This window comes from Oreochromis aureus, linkage group 9, assembly GCF_013358895.1.
Source record: "Oreochromis aureus strain Israel breed Guangdong linkage group 9, ZZ_aureus, whole genome shotgun sequence".
NCBI classification, from domain to species: Eukaryota; Metazoa; Chordata; class Actinopteri; order Cichliformes; family Cichlidae; genus Oreochromis; species Oreochromis aureus.
In genome coordinates, this window is record NC_052950.1 from 25,034,504 (window position 1) to 25,055,638 (window position 21,135).

Below are 21,135 nucleotides of genomic sequence, written 5' to 3' on the forward strand. Positions count from 1 at the left end.
TTTGAGTTTGCAAACTTTGGTCGCGATCCAAGGTGGTGATTTTGACTTGATCTGAAGTGTTTGATTCATTTGAAATCATTTCAAAGCTTTATTGTGACCACCCACATTTGGAACTACTGTTTATTAATTCCAGCGGGCTTTGATGACCATATGGCCTATAAAACATCAAACATGTTGATGTGATGTTGCAATTGTGAATTAAATTAGTGTAGATCTCTCTTATCCACTGCTGAGTCACAAAACTTTAACTCTTCATGGCATTAATGACTACATTCTTGGTTTAAAACACATTTATATAATTATATAAAAGAAGAACATGCGCTTTAATACCGATTCAAGATGACATATCTGGAAAATCATTATTTTATTATAAAACCTACCTTATTCCTACGAAAGTGGTATATAAGGACCATGCTAATGAAGACGATCAGCATGCAGAGGCACTGGAAAGAGACCACAGCCATGCGGAGAGCGCCATCCTCATGTACCACACAGGGGGTGTCATCTTTACAGTAGGCACAGCCCTGCTGGCAAGGCAGGCAGTCACTGGAAGATCCCTCCTCTGTGTTGGGACTGCTGTCTGCAGCTTTTCCCTTCCTCCCCATTCCTGTCAAAGAAAACATTGAAAAGAAGAAGTCCCAAAATCTTAAATACTCAAAGAAATAAACACTAAATAAAAACTAAATCTCACAGGCTGATTTCATATTTTTTGTGTGTTCCAGGACAATTATAGCTACATTTTTAATAATAATAAAAAATAAATAAACTGCCCCAAATACTGACACAATAACCCCGCCAACAATTTTCTGCAAGTGAAGTTCATTTAGGCAAAAGTAGCACATAAATTAGTGCATTTAATAAAATTTAAAATAGTAAAAAATTGCTGAATTCAAGCGTATAATGTACTGAATAAATACATTTCTGAAATATTAAATGAAATTCCAACAGCTAAAAGTTACGGATAAATATTTAATGGATAAAATGACAAATAATTTTAGCTTATTCAGCTGGCTAACAATAGAAATGAATTATGAAATATAATGAAGTAAACGTTGTACTCTTAGTTTATAAAGCAAAAAAAAAACGATCAACAGTTGAAAAATGCTATAAGTAATGGTGGGACTGATAAGTTGTTAACTTAAAATAAATGAGCTAGATGGATTTTACATATCAGGACATAAAAAGAGATCATCTGGTCCTTACCAGGTTCAAAAACTGGTTAAATATAACCTCAGATAAACAACAGGACAACATATTACACAATGTTACAACATATTTAACAAAAAAACTAAGTCAAAATGCAGAAATGTGTGAAAAAACTATGTACACCCTTCCTCCATCCATAGGATTCAAGAGGGTAAATATCATTTCTGCAAATCAGATGCAGGTCATCGTAAACAAGTCTGAGCAGCTCTATAAAAGTAAAGAAGGCCATCATTGTACACTAAGAAAGATTATTCACAAGAGAAAAACATTCAAGACAGTTGCCATTTCTCAGGAGTGGACATTCAAGCAAATTCACCCCAAGATCAGACCGTGCAATGCTCAGAGAAACTCCAAAAACCCAAGAACTCCAAAGCTTTGCCCAAATTTGTTTATGCAACATGACGATGATGAGCAAATCTACAACAGAAAAGCTGGAAAAGAAATCAAGGTAATGCCGTGGCCCACCAACTCTGTGGTGGGACCTTAAGAGAGCTGTGCATAAACAAATGCCTTTAATAGAAATTATTTAATAGAAAACACATAACAAATAGAATACCCATTAAATTTATTAATATGGTAACACATAATCTGACAGAGTTAGTTAGCTAGAAACAGAACTAGAAAATCAGTTTGCTAAAATTAATGCATTTTGAAACTATAACTAAGAATGATCAATAGTGTAGTAAAAATATTGGTTGAATGGTTTTATAGCTTTGTTATAGGTAAATAGAAAGACAAATGACTGTAACATCTACTTTCATTGAATTAGGTTTTACACAACTTTAAACAACCACTTTACAGTGTTTTACTCTTGACCTGTAAATCTGTTTGATTTGTATGTGTTTTTTTTGTTTTTTTACTCAATAATTTGACATTTGACATCATATTTTAGGATTATAAAGAAGATGGGAACAGATGGTACAGCAACTGTCATTTAAATTTTCCTTGTTATTAAATTTTCCCCCAGATCTGTCCAGATGAAGTGCGTCAGTGGCAGAGTGAATCCTGACTGTATATATATTCTTCTTCGTCTATGACCTTACAAGAAGTCATCGACATTGTGTCAACAAAAGGGAGATGGATCTCTATGTGTGAACATGGAAAGTCAACACTGCTCAACCCTGTTCAGTCACGGGCATATCATACAAGGCTGATGACTTCAGCTCCCTAATAAAAAACACACAAAGACTTTTTTTCTTTTTTCTTTACTTTTTGGTTCATCCTACCAGGAACAGAGAAGCTGTGAAATGTTTTTGAATGAAGCGTAGTATAAACTAACTATCACCACTTCAAAAGTAGGGTTTTTTTTATTTGCTCAAATAAATTGGTCACATTGGGAAGCAACAAAAACTTATGTAAACTTAGGAAAAAAACTCTCTCTCAGGGTAAAGTAAGGTAAAAAAGAAAAAAAAGAAAAAACCTAAACAAACCCAGGGGGACAACAAGGAGGAAGTGGACTTGTTATTGGCTTGTATAGAAATCCCCTGAGAGATGCCCATGTGGTTGGATAGATAACACATTTTGGACTTATAGAGCTTTTATAGAGGCTTTATTGGAAGCAGGCATTGTCTCAGAGATTTGCAGGGATTTTGCCTTTAAAAAGAAACTGGCCTATTTTTCAAAGCTATGACTCGGCACATCATTGATCCCTTCAAAAGGAGTACTTATCTCGGTAGCACTGAGTCATTTCCTTTAGCTCATTCTCAGTGGTTTGTTGCTGCTACGTTTGAGTGACAGTCAAAGGAAACGCAGTTACAGTAACCTCTCTCCCATATTTATATGCAAGATCCACAATGTAAGATCACTGTGAGACAAAGGAAAGAGAGTTGCACAGGCTTCCTCTGCAGGAGTGTCAGTGATGTCCCCTTGTGGATTAACAGGCTTGTTATTGGCCCCATGGTGGGCCAAACTGCAGCACAACGCCTCGCTAACAGGCTTGCTTTTCCTCTCTATTGCTGGGTTCTCAAAGATGCACACACACTGAGCTTTCATACAGATTTCAACACTTGCACATGCAAGTTTGTGTGCCTTCGCAGCACAGCAAACAACACAAATTGGCTAAAACAGACAGCACATATATTTAGCTCTGTGCACGAAGTATGACGTTTTGGAGTAAAAAATGGATGCAATAAGACGGTGCAAAAACTGAGTGAAGGAAGGTAAGGGGGAGGGAAATGGATGAGAACGGGGGTAAAATTGAAACAGACGCATGAGAACACGCTGTATGAGGTTTGAGTGGGATGAGGCAGGAGGGAAAGTGGATTGAAATGAAAGTATGGCACAGAAAGTGATGGAGGGCAGGTGAAAACCACTGGGGTTCTGTGTCTGCAAAAGCCTTTTTTAATTAACTCACAGCAGACAGAATAAACTGGAGAAAGTCGCTACCATTAAAAAGATATTTCCCTTCTCGAACCAGATTAGCCTCCCCAGGTACTGGGGCTACTTCAATTTTCAGACAGGGCGGATACGGTTATCGCAAATAGCTGACTGTCCTCGTCATAAAGTGCAGCTTTTAGCAGAGTCAGAATTAATAAAATGAACTTATTGTTAATTCATCTGCTCTATTTTAGTGAGAGAAAAAAAGGATGATTATGTGGAAACTCCTCGGACATTTTCAAACATTTGCTGCCAAACTGCTTGCAAAATGTGATCCTAAATAATAATTTTTTACCTTTGTGTCTCCTTTGCTTTTTACTTCCTGTTCCGCTGATTACCCGCTGGAATTACCCCACCTTAGCTGTTTCCACCTGCGCTCTGTTCTCACCTGCCTCTCATTGTGCAATCAGTCCTGTGTGTCTACATATAATCCTCCCTTTACCTTCATCAAGACGTCAGTTTTTCCCCCATGCTTTACTTGTTCTCAGTGTCTGGATACGCCCTGTTTAGTCCAGTGACTGCAGTGGACTTTGTTTTTTTTCTGATTATTGCCAATTAAGGCACTTCTTTTTCATTGTTATTCCACCAAACTCTAGATTCTGCACTCTCTTCACCTCAGTCCAGGACAATAAAGGTTTTAACTGTGGACGTTGCAAATCAAAAAGTATGATAAACACAACTTACCAATCCTTCACTTTACTCACATTTGTCAGATCTTTCAGCCACATTTCATGGACTGCTGTGGCATTTAGTCAGTAAGAAAATTTCCAGACAATTTCCAGAAAATATTAAATGCCATAAAACATTTTGATATGCACAGAAGTAATGAATATATTTAACAAAGGTGAATTAAAGCCAGGGTATAATTGGGCACATACTGGCTATAATGTACGCACTTCCACCTGTGATTTCCCTGCTTTAAGTCATAGGGTTGTTCATTGTTAGCATGTTTAGCAAAACTTAAACGCAGCCACATGAATAAAGTCTGCATACAGTCATCTTACAGTGACTGATTTGCCATTACTTACTTGTAAAGCCATTGACAGCTACTCTGTTGGGATGATAGAAACCTTTCCTGCAGTGGCACTTGTACTTGTCCAAGACAAATCCATGACCGCGGATTGGCAAACACTGAGAAGAGAAGACCAGAGACAAAAATGAGTGCAGTTTAAGCTAGAATAAGTTTTACAATCAACAGCGTTTAATCGTGTCATCTTGTAATGCACACACAGACGTGAAAACTATTAAAATATGTCAATACCAAAGCAAAAAGTAAAGCCTGCAAACCAAATTCAGCAAACAGACTGAGATCAAATGCCTTGCGGGAGGGACACGGGTCTAATTATTTAAGTTGTGAGATTCCTCTTTCTGTCTAACTGTGCCTCCTCGTCTCTCCATATTAAATTAGTAAAGCCTCTTCCATTTGATTGAACGTGTGATAGGAAGTAGACTGAGAAGAGCAGAGAAAAACACGAGGGGCGTCAGGGGGCACCCTTGGCAGACTTTGTGTGCTGTTTGCCAAATTACAAGACATAATTAATAGCTAAATTAAGAACAGACTTATTTGCCTGATTAGAGAATCGCCATTAATTCTATTTCTTGTGGGAATGAGATTTCATCATCTCCCCTGTACAAACACATTTTCCCCTCATTCTTGCTCTCCCTCAAAAACTCCTTTACTCTTTTTTTATTTATTTTTTTCCACACAACGTGAACATGTTTTTCTAAGCCAAGACGATAATGACTTATGAATCCAAAGAAACGACAAGGGGCCCAGAATAGCAACGGTACTTTGGCTGACACTTGACACGCTATGAAGTGTTTGTGACCTGACTGAGAGATCTAGAGGAAAGGCCGGTGGCAGCGTCTAAATGAAGCACCAGTCACTGTGATGCTCTTCACAGCGGACTGGACTCGGCATGTCTTGAGAGGCTGCTATTTCTGACTGTCTCTCAAGGTCCTTGGTGAGGGCTGAATGCATTTTTCAGTCCGAGAGTGTGCGCTCCTCAGTCGAAGCCTTGAGAGGCCAGCCAGGACTCAAAAGCCCAAGGTAATTACCAGGTTACTATTCAGTGGACAACTTCCTCAAGTAAATTCCACTGAAGAGGCCAAAATATGTGAAGTGACTCTTCACTAATCTGTTGAAGACGACTTGTCGTTTTAGTGGTGAGACCCTCGAAAGACCCTCAATCTGACACCTGTGAATCTGTGTAGAGTAATTTTCCTCACCAATGTACTCAAACACTATGTCATACCCACACGGCTCATAATGAAGTAGATGCTTATTTCAAGACATACCCTCTATGTCATGTATCTGTCAAGTATTGGCGGAGAGATGACCCAAATACAGGTAAAAATCTTTAAAGAGCATGTCTTTATCGGCTGTTAGAAAAACAGAAAGAGAAAGAGAAAGAGAAAACAAAACAGGAATCACTGTGTGCTGTCTATTTATAAAATGTCCTTCCACTTCCTTTACCTAATCACTTTACCTGGAAAATGTCAAGAAAATGTATAAAGAAGTTATATGCGCATAACAACATAACATATATTTTAGTATATTATAGTATATTTATATTCTAGAATCCTTAACAACATGGCGACAAATCTCATCTGTGTTGCAGCATCAACATCCAGAAGACGGACTACAAAATTCACACCCCGTGTGATCTCACTTTGTTGTTTGAGCCAGGCCATATAAACAAGAACCACCAGTGAAAAATGTCAATTTATCCCAACGGCTGGAATTTTAAAGGAAAAGGAAGACGTGCTTGGATAAGGACATCAATTAAAGGCAATCCCATAGACTAAAAATACAATGACAACCTGAATCTTCAAAGATGACAACAATCTGTTGTCAGATTAGTCAAATTAGTCACAGGAGCCTAATGTTCATAGTTCAGCTGTTTAACTTAGCGACTTGTTGAAGGTTTATTAAGGCTGCCACACAGTTAGGAACCTTTCTAAGCACATTTGACTGTTTGAAACAAAAACGAAACATAAGCAAAAGCAGACCATCAGAAAGGAGGGAAAAGAACAAAAGCAGGAAATAAAAGCAAAACAAGACAGCTGAGAAACCAGACCTTCAAAGTAAAACAGGAAGTAACCAAAAAATAACTAATTAACCACAAGTCATCATGACAGAGAAAGGGGAACGCAGAAAGCAGAAAATAACACCAGAGACAACTGAACACTAACAGAACCGCTGACATTTTGTTATATATTTTATGCTATTAGTGTCACATGCTTTGAATATATTCCCCCATCATGCTATTTTAAGCTCTCTTCCACCAGTCATGTTCATGGGGAATAAAAAAGCCCAGAGTTTTTCTTTAAAATAAGTTTTACAGTAGCTTCTGTTAATTTTTGTTTATGCACAGACTGTGTATTGAAGGGTGTAGCCACAGTGATATGATTCACTGGTTTGTGAAGCCCCATCTGGAAGCCTCAAATAAAGTATTAAACACTCTGTTTTGAAAACAGACATATGAAGCTAGAGCTGACTGTCAAACTAAAGACACTGCATGCTCATACTGTAGCAACTTGTCATTCAGAAGGCAGCCATGCCCGAAAGCATTCCCTGCTGCTGTCATCTGGTTTTCTCTGAAGAGCAACATTAGTTACCCAATAAACATCATGTTATATTTAGTAAGATTTAAAACTAGTGACCACAAAGAAAATAAACCAAATGTTCATTAGCAAAGTGTTCAGTGTGGCTATAGAAAAAGTGATCATCAGTCTTTATGTAGCCAGAGGAGTTGCCCCCAGCTGGCCAGCAATAATAGAAGTGCAACTCCTCACCCATCCTTTATATACAGTCTGTGCATTTGTTGTTATACTGTTGACTAAAGGATATTTTAAACCTCACTAGAAATAAATTATTTTAATGTGAAAGGCAGGTATATTTTTTAAAATTTAGTTACAGTGAAGATCACACAGAATTGTCACCCAACCTGCACAGCATTTTAGCATCTTTAGCTCAATGTGGTCTTGCAGCTTTACTGCACTAAGCAGCTGTTTAGTGAAAAGCTCTAAAAGTCCATCTGTGCAGCTCTGAAGAGTGTATGAACAGAGTTAGTGATTAATTTTTGTTTCATGTAAAGAGTGCTGCAGGAGCTTATGAATGAGTTTTGGAGTTAAGTACATCAGGTCTGACTCAGAGAAGTGACTCCAAATAAAGGCTTATGCTGCTAAAAGCATACGTGAGCAATAACACACTTGAATGGTGATGATGTATGAGTAATTATCTTAATATGCCACTCCATTATCTTACTAACTTGTTAACTTGTAATAACATATGCAAACAAGAGCACAGATACTCTAGAGAACAATGAGGGAGAAGAATATAGTTCATTATTATAAAAGTCTTACAGATGCAGAATTTGATTACTTTCTTTTGTAAAAATGCATTTTACTGATACCTTGTTTTGTAGTTAATAAAAATGGAGGCTTATGCAGCTTATAGACCAGATTTTTCTTTGCTTATTATTGGCTTTAAATGACAGCCAGAGGTAACTGCAAACTGCCAAGTCACTCAAAACCAGAGACTCAAATTGGACATTGATGAGTGAAATGAATGAGCGCATAAATAAGGTGCTTAGGAAGCTGTTTGGATTTCACTGGATAGTTTTAGCTCCGCATTGTCTAGAGACCAAAAAAAAAATCACAGGATTGAATCTGTAAAGGCAGATGATTCGCCATATTGGAGTCTCTCATTTAGATATGGGCAGCTGAGTTGTTCATCTTTTATCTGAATCCATCTGCTCTTGCTTTAAATGAGGACTGTGGAACAACAAAAAGTCTGGTAACTGATTTCCTCACTGATTCTCCAAAAGTCACCACCTCAGGACAGGTTCATCGTGCTACAGCTACTGCCTGCCACTGTTAATATTCCCACCTGATGGAGACACTAGGAGAAACTGTCAGAGACAGGTGTGTGTGTGTGTGTGTGCCAGCATGCATATTTTTAGTGTGTGTGACAGGGGGAGCCAGGAATAGCCCTGGCAGTACATCCCATCCCTGCGTGCTGCGGTGACTGATGCAGGGGCTCAGATGTGGAGTTTATTGAAGGGAGAAGCAGTCCACCTCTGAGCTACCTGCCATCAATCACATGTGATCTCAGCCAGAAGTCTGGTGCATTTCAAAGGACTGTAAAATGCAAGGCCACAAGAAATCTTTCATCTTAAAAAAACAAGATAATTTTCTTAGAAAATTAGTCATAAAACAGTAATTTGATCTTTTACATTATTTTTTGAACCATATTGCCAATAGGTACACCTGTTCCTCTGCTCTGTAATCCAAATATCTAATCAGCCAATAACACGACAGCAACTCAGTGCAATTAGGCATGTAGACATGGTCAGGATCCTACTGAACATCAAACTGAGCATCAGGATGCAGCAGAAAGGTAATTTAAATGACTTTCAAAGCGGCATTTCATTATCTGCCAGGATTTTCCAACACGACCAGCTTCAGGGTTTAAAGAGAAAATATCCAGTGAGCAGCAGGTCTCACAGGTTGATAACACAGGTCTCTGTGTTATCAATCAAGGTCAGAGTAGAATGGCTAGACTTCATCGAGCTGAAATAACCACTCGTTGCAAACCAAGGTTTGCAGAAGAGCATCTCTGAATGTACAACCCATTTAATGTTGAAGCAGATGGGCCACAAGCAGCAGAAGACCACACTGGGTGTGACTCCTGTAAGCTATGGACAGGAACCTAAGCCCAAAAGTGGGCTCTCTGAAGAGCTGATAACCATGTCACACTGTACTCAAATGGCCTTCACGGTCACCAGATCTGAATCCAGTAGAGGATTTTGGGATGTGGTGGAACAGGAGATTTGCATCATCACATGCAGCCAAAAATCTGCAGCTACTGTGTGAAGCTTTGATCTCAATATTGACCAAAATCTGTGAGGAATGTTTCCGGCACCTTGTTGAATCTATGCAATGAAGAATCAAGACTGGAGGGGTTGAATCTGGTACCAACAAAGCAGCTGTGCAAGATGCAGTAAACACTGTAAGTTTGTAAATAATGATGAATATTGAAAAGATTAACATGGGGCTATCATTCTTTCCCTTATATATACTGTTACAATGGTGGACGCTCACATACAGCAAAGTCATCCTTATGAGTAAAAATGAAAATGAGTGAAAATGAACATATCCTTCCAAATGTTTTAAGGAGATGTGCACAATTCTAAGTTACCCAGAATATGACTTTTAGCAGGAAAAAATAACCTAAGCCTATCACTGATAGAATATTGTCTAAGATCACCGCAGTATATTTGAAATTTAAGCCTTGGAACAATTAGTCAAATCAAAGATCATCTAGTTAAAATACCAAGCATTATATACGTGCATCTCATCAAATGTGTTTGAAATGTTTTCCAGTTTTAAGTTTTTTTTAGTTGTTGTAATTGACGAATTTTGTGATGTAGAAAGTTTTATGATGTAACTGACTAAACAACTGATTACTGGAGGAAAGAATTTGCAGATAAATCAATAAAAGAAGAATAAATATACCACTGCCATTGTCTATTCTGCATTCTGTTATGTAGGCTAAATCTTCTCTGCTTATAAAACAACACAGTGTTATGGTATTTCAAAGGAAGCACACACAGGCAGTGACCTACTTCTATATGCATGACATCTTCTATTAATTATGGTCCAGACAGGGAAGCTGCAGGAACCCTATTGCAATTGTTCTGATTCTTCTTCTGCTGCTTCTTCTCATTTTTATTTATATTTCCCTGCTAAACGTGCAGCTCGAGACATGGAAGCACAAAATATCAAGACAGTATTGCAAATTCCAGCCACCGTTCAGACAATAAAAACTAAAAGAACAGCATGTAAATAATCAAATTTATATTTCTGAAATGATCCCGGAATAAGATGTAAGTAAACAGATTTATTCTTTACGACAGTCGCGTGTATAAGAGACGTGCAGCGCTTGTATTATAGTGTGTGCCTCAGACACTCCAGGTTTACCCATCAGCGTTCCTCATTGTTGTTTACCTCCCAGCTGTGGCAGCTGTCAGTCACACACACTCTGACACGCTAATTGTCATAGTGACATATGTGTGACCGTGAGCCTTTGTATTAGAGTGCATCGTGCTCTCAGACCAACATTGCCTGCCTGCAACAGATACGTACACACAACTCGCGGCATGCTTCACATCCACACTCAGATTCCCTCTCTTTGCGCTGCTTCTAAAAGACCACATTTTAATCATTAATGTCTGATTTTTTTTGTAATAATTTTAATTCAAATTTGACCTGAAAAAGCACCAAACAGAAATCCATTTAAGCTCAGCTCAAGCTTTATTTAACTTGAATAATATACCTTGGAATATTACTCTTGACTTGGACACAGAGAATTTGTGGTTTGTTTCTTATTAAGGATTATTTTCAATAGTTTGGATAAACAGCATAGCTTCTGATTTCTCATGTGGCTCTATGTGGGATGATGTTTTAGACAAAAGAACGCCTCCAGCAGTTTTTGTCCTTTCCTGTATCAGCACGACAATAATGCTCTCATACAAAAAATAAATAAATTAATAAGATTTGGTGTCAGAACCTCTGTCCTGATAAGTCCTTATCAACCAACACCCAGCCTCTCTAAAGCTTTTGTGACTCATGGGATCAAATTCCTGCAGCCAGGATCCAAAAATGTGGAGGAGAGCCCAAAACTGGAGGAACCAGAAAAGCAGAGGTTTACATGCTGGTGGATGTTTCCGTGGTAACTTAGTGTATTAAAATCAATAGAATCTAAGTGTCTGCTCTGTGGTAGGGGTCTTTTGTCAAAGATAGTTACAGTTTATTTCTAAAACTAATCTTTTTGCCGCCATGTTTCAGATTCATAGCGGTGCGCAGCTGCACCTGAATCCATGTTGATCTTTTTTTAATGACCCTGAAAGGCCTGACATTGTATCTCACCTTTGACCTGCGCATTAACAGTGAATAGAGACCATTATTGAACTCGAGACTAATTCATTTGGGCAAAGCAGGGCCAGATAACAACACCACTTCAATTTCATTCATTTCAGATCAGGCCACTTCAGGTTTTAAAATGGTTTTTACAAGTAAGTTATTATCATCATTGTGGCTATTACTGTCAGTGGATTTATAGCATTAGAACCATCATTTTCCATACCCATGGGCAATAATAAATTATTACTCTTGTGACCCTGTAAGTAGTCTCTTTGGTAGTTGAAAAAAAAAAAAAAAACCAATGAGTGGCCTCTGTTTGGCACAAACAAATCCTTATGGTCCAAAACCTTTTTAAATTAGTGGCACAAAAAAACAATCATAGAGTATCGTTTGTTTATACTAGATTTTTCTTTATTAATGCAGTTTTTCTGATTTATTTACATTTCATGGGGTTTCTGCAATACCAAAATTAATCACAATCATTTTGTTTCAGGGCTTTGAGTTGCTTTAGGATGTTTGGACTTGTGTTGATGATCAAGTGTTTGGTCTGTTTTGTTTCTCTCTTATAGCGCTCCATGTAATCTTGCATTTTAACCACTAGTCAGTGTTCACTGAATAATGCTAAGATCACAGAGTGGTGGTCCTGAGACAAGGAGGAGACACAAACCCTGGGAGGAAGGACATCCAGTTTAAGAATCTGCAGATCCATCTCTTGCATTTAAGCTTTCACTCTTCTTTGGGTTACTTTGAGTTTGTTAGCATGTCTGTGTTTAGTTCTCTGAGTATCCCCCCTTGAATACTCATTGATGCTACAGCATCTCCCTGTTCCAGTTATGGTTGTTATTAATTTCCTGCTTTATTATGTTAAGTAGTTCACTCTTTTATCTTGTTTTCAGCTTTACTTCCTGTCAGTTGATTGTCTTTATTATATTCAGCTGTGCCTTGTTCACCACTTCCCTAATCAGCCCTCTGTGTATATACAGTCCAGTCTTCTCTGTGGTGTTTGTTACTTTCTCTGCTTTGTCTTCATGTTTTCATTGTTCCTTGTATTCTTTGAACTGTGGTTAGCTGAAACTTTTCATTATCTTCACGGCAGCTTATATCCAAATAATGATGTTTGCTTGCTGTTAACACTTTTCCCACCAGATTATTGTTTTAATTTTACCAGAGACGTATCATTCACTAATCTTCCAAGACCTCCCAGAATGATTTTTATTCTGTAAAGTTGCATTTTTAACACTATCACACAGCGTGGAAGACTTCATTGACGGTGGCAAACGTTAGAGCACTTACATCGTCTGCACATCCAAATCTTGACAAATCCATTGTAAACTTCTTTTTTTACTATTTATTAGGTACCAAATAAGAAGAGGATAGGTCTGAGAAGGAGATAGGGTTAGCTGTAACTATGAAGTAACGAGAGTAATTATAACAGTATAATATTGTGTACACCTTCAACATCTATTTTGTCCAGACGAAGTCTTCCTCCCTCACCTCTGTACAGCATAAAGCATGAAAGTAAAAAAAAAAAAAAAAATCTAAAATCAAGTTTCTCTTCTTTAATTGATGCAGAGGCCAGGAGTCTTCTACCTGACCGGGAAACCAGAACTACCTTAATTTTGTTAGCTAATTAGAGCCTGCCAAGGACTCTTCCTCATTTTGAAATAGCCCACGCTCTTCCAGTCCAGCATAGCGCCTAATCAACCACTAATTAGCCTCTGTAGATATTTGTAATGATCCTGCAGTTCAGCAAAAACCCAGAGGAAAATTTATCATCCAATCATTACACACTGAACTATAGAATACACAGAAAGCAGGTTAGGAGGAGAAGGACGAGGAGGAGGGCAATTTATCCTGTTTGCATGTGTGTGCAGAGCAGACAGTAAATTATCAGCTCGAGATGTGTATGCAGACACGAGGGAAATTAGACGATGCATGTTTGTTTTTATTTTGAAGGAAGTTGTACGCGGTCTGCTGAACACTCAGGCAACCTGTTGCATTTCTCACCCTTCAGTGAGAGCTCTGAAAAAAAATGCATGCAAGTGACTTCCCATCCAGAGTCCCTTGCGTGGGTCACTTCCCACGTGCTCTTTAAACCTTCTGTTTGCATGGGCAGCTAATTAGAAGAAAGTTGGCTTGAAGGGGTCTAAGGAGGTTGAACTTCTTTGAGTTTCGTGAACACTTTTCTCATCTGAGAAGCTTCTTCAGTACTAAAGGTTTGGAAAAAAGTCATGGGTTATTACCATTTCTCCCACTTTGGCTCATGTGATGAGGCACATAATCAATAGTGGGTCAACAACCCTTTTAAGGGACAGCCCTAAGTAGGGTTTCAATACCTGGGACTCACCACAATTTGGCTTTAGAACTGAAACTCTTGGATGAGAGGAGAAACCTCGTTATGAAACTTAAAGAGGTCCAGTCGCTTTCTTTCCAAGCTCCTTAGATTACCATGACCTGGATGACTGAGAACCTGCACAAACATTTTGGCATCAAGAGAGGAGAAAGCTATATTAGTTGATTTTCTTTCCAAGCTCCTTAGACCTATATGAGATGGCTTATTTTCAAGCAGCAGATGAAGTGAAGAGCTGCAGCGTGGCCCATTTTAAGATAAATAAGGATTATTTTGAGCGCTAAAGTTCATGCAAAGTTACTTATAGAGCTAGAAATGAGCATAAACAGTCCGCTTTAATGATGAGCAGATCCTTAAGCTAGAGTAGCAAGAACATAGTTCACAGATTTTGTAGCTGTCTGTTTTTTGTAAGAGAGAATAACAGAGAGGTCAAAAGAAGAGAGTGTCTGACGTCAATTTTTATTTTTGCTTCGGGCTAGTATCGTACTTTTTTTCTTCTTCTTCTTTTCTTTTTTTTTTTTAGCTTTTAGGGCAAAGATGGGGCAATACATCTTGGCACTGGGTCTGGCTCTGAAATTTAAGGCTTGTGCAGACTCACCAACAAACACAGAAGCAACACACACGAAGTCTACACAGTGGCGATGACACTGCAGACTGCTGGATGACTGTGGCTCCCTGCTCAGAGGGACAGCTAGACAGGCAGCCAGGCCTTTAAACGAGGTCAACTAGCAGGAGTTTAACCGGAGCGGAGCTGCACTGACAGCAAGGCCTCGCTTTGGGTACAGTCCAAAGACCAAAGCCTAAACACCAGCAAGATAAACAGTCTGGCCTAGGGGGAGCTTAACACTGCCATCAGAATGAGACGAGTAAACACATAGAGCTTCTTAGTGCACACAACAGACACAGCATGGATATTGCTTTCATAATCACATTTGCAGCTTATGTATGTGTCAAAACAAACTAGCCAGGCAAATTTATCCACACTGTACAATGCAAGTGATTCTTGCAACTTGCAACAGACCGTCCAGCACATGAACACACACATAACCACTGAAAAAAGCACTGTATGCATCGTCAGTGGGCACAGGCACAGAGGTCATGAATGCCTGGGATGTCTGCTGCTTTTGTTCACTGATATATTTCAGAGGCTGTTCTGTACCTGCCTTAGCTTGTTAGCTGAGCATCTCTTGTTCATCAGGCCTTCATTTGAACTATTATAATTGAGTGAAATGTAATTTTTCTGTGTTGTGATTTTTCCGATATTCTCTTAATACAAGGCTGACAGGCAGTTTATGGCAGCAACTGAATGAATGTGAAAAGCAGTGAGAATCCTCAGGCACCCTTTGGCAGACCTAGATGAGGAATTACATTTCATCGATATATCAGGATCTTTCAGGAGGAGTAAAAGACGTGGGTGAAAAGAAGCCTGCTGCCAAGTCATTGTCACTGCTACTTCCTTATCATTTTGCCCGTGCACCCTCACTGTTCTTTTCCCAATTTCATTCTTTGTAGCCACACAGCTGCACTCATTTTACATCCAGTCTCATGGGTCCCTAGACAAATGTTTTACCTTTACATTCAACCCATCTCTTATCCTTTCTGGGCCGACTGTTTGCTTTCTGCCTCAGCTGACGCTGTGCTGCTACGGCTGGGCAGAGCGGATGCAAGACTTTGCCCGGGGGCAACTGTATTCAAGTCTTCAAAGTGTTTCCACGTAAATTCAGAGTTCCAGGATTATTCACATAGCCAATTAGTGCGACAGCATTTAAAGAGGCCTGCACTGCTGGGGGCAGGGAGCCACAGTTAACACCAGAAGTGTCTTGTGATCTCTCCTCCCTGTGCATTATGGCCAACAGCTCTCTACCTTGATGTTGCCATCTCGAACACCATTGAAGCGGTAACACTGTGGCCCACAGAGCATCTTATTTGTGTCCAGTGGGGAGATTCATTTTGTTTATCAGCGGTTTTATTTATCCTGAGTTAACAGGATATCAGAATAACAAACAGAATCCTCAATATTGAGGATATGGGTTATTTTTAGATGAAATGAAGGCTATGTTGCATGCTTTTCCAAACTGAATACTGAAAACAGGAACTTCACCATTTAAAATTCGCAGTTTAAAAAAAAATGATACTACTTTAATTTCTACTGTCTATTTACATATACATACAGTTTATTTTAAGAAATAATATATATGGGGGGAAAGTAGAGTATTACTATATAAGTATTGTAAAAATACAGAATCACCTCATACATACTATAGAAAAGACATTATTGCTCTCTGTGTAGATTCTCAGTCAACCAAATCAAGGAATGTGAGTGTTAATGTTAGATATAATAGGCTACTGCATGGTTTTTATTGTATTGTCCTCTAAAACAAATACAAAAACTAGAATAAATTAATTTACAATATGGTCACTGAAAATTTAACAGTAAAGTAATGGCAGCCTTGCTTCAAATATTTTAATGTAAAAAATATGGGTGCTAACCTTATGCCCACCCTCCAACAGTCTTTTGCTTGTCCTATACCCTTTAACTTTGCCAGTATGGGTGATCCTACATGGCATAACTTTAAGGATCACTGAGGCATGCAAGCTCCTTGACCACAACAAGGTGGTAACCTAACAGGGGTTACGAGGAAGGGCCTTCAACATCTTGGAGGCACATGATACTGTTTAGTGAAAGAGTTCTTGGAAGCCAAAGGACAAAACATCCACGCAAATACTTCTTGAGGTGAAGCATTAGAAAGAACAGGATATTAGTCCTTAGATAGATGAACAACCTATCACAGGATATTAGCAATTTCTTTAAGCAGTTATCCAATTCAGGGTCCCAAGGGTTAGAGCCTACCCCAACAAACCCAAACATGCATGTCTTTGGTTTGTGGGAGGGAGACCGAGTACTTGGAGAAAACCTATACAAGCACAGGGAGAATAGGGCAATCACAGAAACTGAAAAGTCCTACTGAACAGTTATATCAGTAGCTTGTTTCTGGGTCATTCCTACTATTCGGTGCCATTTCAGTGTGATCACTCTTCATCAAAAAATACAAAATTTTGAATTATTTTAACATTTCATCTAAAAGAGGATTTTCAACCTATAAGAAAAATGTATTGGTCCAGCTAAGGATATTATATTATAATATTTTTAAAATCAAAGTCTTTACCCATGACGTGCCAAATGTCCACCCTGTTACAGGACATTCAATTTTCTATTAATAACTGTTTTGAATACACAGTTATAGTAATATTTACATTTTCTAAAAGCTACAATGTCCCTTTTTAAAATCTGCAAGGAAATTTCAAGGAAGTATTTTAAACAAGCATTATATTGAAAGAAGACAGGTTCAGTTTTAAGACACAGTGTAATTTCAAAAGATTGTTTTTGGATTCAAAGGGAATATAAAAAAAAAATTGGCTCCATTTTTAAGTAACTTAATTTTGCTGATTCATTCCCTCCCAATAACCAAAGAGACATGCATTATGTTTGTTGATTTGATTTAATTAACAAAAGAAACACACAGGTAACAGGGTGGACAGAGGCAAATCATTGAACTGTCAACTCTTCTTCTAACCTTGAGGGTCCTGGTTGTGGGGCATTTTCTGGCTCTAGGGAATATTCTGGATTTAGGGGAGGAGTATTCATAGCCTCAAATTCTGTCCTGCCTTTGGCACTAGCCCTCTGCTTTCTTTTCCTTTCTCGCCACTGCTTTCTCTGTGCTCTCTTCTGTCGTTCACTGAGATCTGCCACTTTCTTTTTTTTCCCTTCCTCTCTGTCCTTTCTCCACTTCTCTTTCTCTTTATTGAGATATATCTGTCTTCTCTCAGGGTCAGCATCACGGCGTGCTCGGTAGTGCCGCTGCTTCTCCGCAGCAGACATTGGTGCCATTCCTGAAAAATGTATACTATTCAAAATCTTCTAAAAGTATATATATACAGGTTAATAATAATTACCAATACACACTTGTATAAATAACCCTAAACACTAAACTTCTATCATCTTACGTCCCCCTGTTACCATGTGTCCCCCTGTTACAGTGCATAGCAATAACAGGGGTGACGGTAACAGGGGGAGATTTTATGCTAAACTTAGCCATTACTACTAGTATGATGAACAACAAGCTAGTACATGGTGACCACTAAGAACCATTTTTAACATGTTTATTAGCCATATTATAAAAATTACAAAAAAAAAAAATTGTTTCCACTATTAATAAGCGTAACAGGTTGGACGTGTTATGCTTTGCCACATTACAAAATCTTGCTAAAACATTGAAAAAAGGGTTGATTAAAGAGTGGTACTTACTGTCTTCTTCTTGAAAGTTTTCCTCCAAAATATGTTACATCCTGGAGTGTCATGTGACTAAAAGAATAATCAGGTGATGTGTTCTATGGAATTCTTATCAGAGTAACAGTGGTGACAGTTGATTCAGGGACACAACATTTTTAAAGATTTTAAGTATTAAACATGCATTAATAATAAAAAGAACATTTGATGAGGAACATTAGAAATAAGCCAATCCAGAAATGATGAAAAATCTAGATTTTTTTTTTTTTTCTAAGTTATATTTGTAACTGAAGTCGAGCAAGCATGACTGGGGACATAGTACTTTAGTGACTTGTGCTAAAATAAAAGTAATTTACTTTTAATGTATTTATCCTGTGTATATATCAATGTGTTCTATGGTAGAGGGGGGTTAAACATACAAGAAAATGGTTTAGAAATAAGCATTAGACAAGTTTTACACTAAATATACCATATTATGTCATTAGGACTCAAATGGCACCGAATAGTAAGAATGACCCTTCTACCACCTGAAAAGTAGCATATATGTGTTCCTAAAACAGCTGGTAGGATTGTTTCCAGTTTGACAGAACAAAGCAGTCTGGATTAGGTGGCACTAGAGTTGGATGTCTCGAGACCTTTTACGTGGTCTTGGTCTCGACGGACTTTGGTCTTGTGTTGGTCTCAGATCCCTCGGTCTTGTCTTGGTCTCACTGTCTCAGTCTTGCTGTCTCAGATTGACATAGTGGTCGGGAGATTTGGAGTCAACAGTATCCATGACACACAAGGAAACGTTCGATAATGTGTCATGCGCAAAAGCATCAGCACTAAGAGCCGTGTTTAGAGAGTGCTTTGTAGTGAATCAGAAGAGTCGACTCCCATTGAGCGAGAGCCGGCTCCTCACTTATTTCCTTTTGCTGCTGAGCTCTCACACGGTGGCTCAGCTATGCTCCAATCCCTCCATATTGTGGCCAATCACATGCGAGGATATAGGATAATATCATTATGTGAAAAACAGAGAGGGTGAGAGATGCGACAGTCAAGTGGAGCGTGTGTCTGTCCTCTCAGTAAGTGAGTGAGACAGTAGACAGCGGTGAGGAGGGCTGTGCGAGTGCATCGCAAAAACACATAAATATGCCTGACACCCGTAAACGAAGCAGCATCTGGCTGCAGTTTAAAGTCTTGGTCTCGTCTCGACTTTGTCTTGGTCTTGACTCGGTCTGTCTTGGTCTTGGTCTTGTCTTGGTCTCGATACCCTCTGGTCTTGGTATTGTCTTGGTCTTGGTTTAGGCGGTCTTGACTACAAGTCTCAAACTCCTGCCTGGAGTTTCAGTCATGTTTTTAGGTTTTGCTGTTTGGGTGTTTGGGAGAAAATTGTAATTTGGTTTGAAATCCCCTTTATACAACATTAAGCATGTATTTAAAATCTAAAGTCTATGTTGCCCATTTTGACAACAGTGCACAATTTACATTGCACTTTTTCAATGTAACAATAGGTCATACCGGTTTGCAAATACAGCTATCAGTCTCATGAAACTATTTTTCCAGCACAAAACTATGTAACACTCCATCTGCAGAGCAGCAGATGGATCTCAATCGCTGTTCATCCTTAAGAAACTCCTTAATCTTTCTTTCAACAGTGGGAAGAGAGTTGCATTATCTTTCGCCTTTTAAAGTTCTTCCTCCTTTGCTACAATGATGCATACCTCACCAGCACAAAAGGATTTCCAAACTTCCTTTCTATCTTATCAACTGTGAAGCATAATCACAGCTTTTGCTGAGATCACTGTAGATAATTATCAATTACCCTGTTAATCCCGTCCAACATACTCTTTCAACAGGCAACAAAGCAAGAAGTGTAATTAATTAAAACTTGCTCCTCTTCACCCAGAATGCACAGGTTGAAAGGACCGTGGCCCGGTGTGACACCATTCCTGACATGTGCATCTTGAGGGAATCTCTGCCCCACAATGATGCCGAGTCTCTAACACCAGGGGAATTCCCAAGGTGCTAAAACAACTGCTATTTTTATCTTACAATACGCGGGCAGGCCTGCAGATGAAGAGGGAAGCGTTTTTGCTGAATGAGTGCAGAGGGAACACTTGGACGGGAAAGCTGTCAGAGAAACAAGCAGATAAATGTTGCTCAGCTAATGTGGATCACGTTCCCACGGGGGACTCTGGGATTTTCCTGAGTGTACGCCATGTCGAGTGAAACATGAAGATCCAGTGGAGAAAAAAAATATGACATGTTTGGATGTAACTCAAAAATAGGCCATGTAAAGCGCCTTTACTGACCACAAAAATACACCAATTCTTTGCACAGCATTAAATATCCATGTCTTTATATATTTTTGGAGTGCCAAAAAAATGGATAAATGGAATATTTGGATATATTACCAGTTATGACCAGCAATAATGTACTTAACCCTCCAAAAAACACTTAAAGTACATGTTTTTTTTCTGTGCTCCCAAGCCCCTTGTCAAGCTTAAATGAGCAACAAAACTATTAAATTACACAAATTGAATATAAAGTAAGATTTAATTGCATGTTTAATTGTTTTCAGTGTTGGGTTGAACAGGCATTTTAGCAGGAGAAAAGTACCAACACTAGTTTTTCAATTACGGTGTATTTTAGGGAGGAAAAAATGGCAATTTTGCATATTCGAATGATTGCAAGCACAAAAGACAAGTCATTATGGGACGGAATGAGGTCTAAAACATTTGCATGCAAATACAACTCAAATCAATCTTATTTGTGACACCCTGATTAATGAATGTCAGCGTTTTAAAATGAGCCCCATCAGTTTAACCCGTCATATGTCATTTTTAAATGTTAAATGAATAGATGAGCCAAATTAAGGGACTGTATCTCATGTTTTCAAGTAAACTCTCCCAGTAGATTTGCATGATCTTTTGCATTCACTGCCATGCAAATAAAGGGCACGTTATCATAGCTGCCAGTACAATATACAGCCTTTTACTTGCCT

The 21,135-nt window shown here is 38.6% G+C and overlaps 1 protein-coding gene across 1 annotated transcript in view; it reads right to left on the reverse strand.

Annotated features, from left to right (window-relative positions):
* gpr158a (G protein-coupled receptor 158a) overlaps nt 1-21,135 on the reverse strand; it is an 88,302-nt gene that overhangs the window by 42,633 nt on the left and 24,534 nt on the right. Inside the window, exons 3-4 of the mRNA XM_031745785.2 lie at nt 4,611-4,713; nt 381-607 (exon numbers count right to left, since the gene is read on the reverse strand). Of these exons, the coding sequence (XP_031601645.2) occupies nt 381-607; nt 4,611-4,713 (330 nt within the window). The remainder of the gene's footprint in view (nt 1-380; nt 608-4,610; nt 4,714-21,135) is intronic.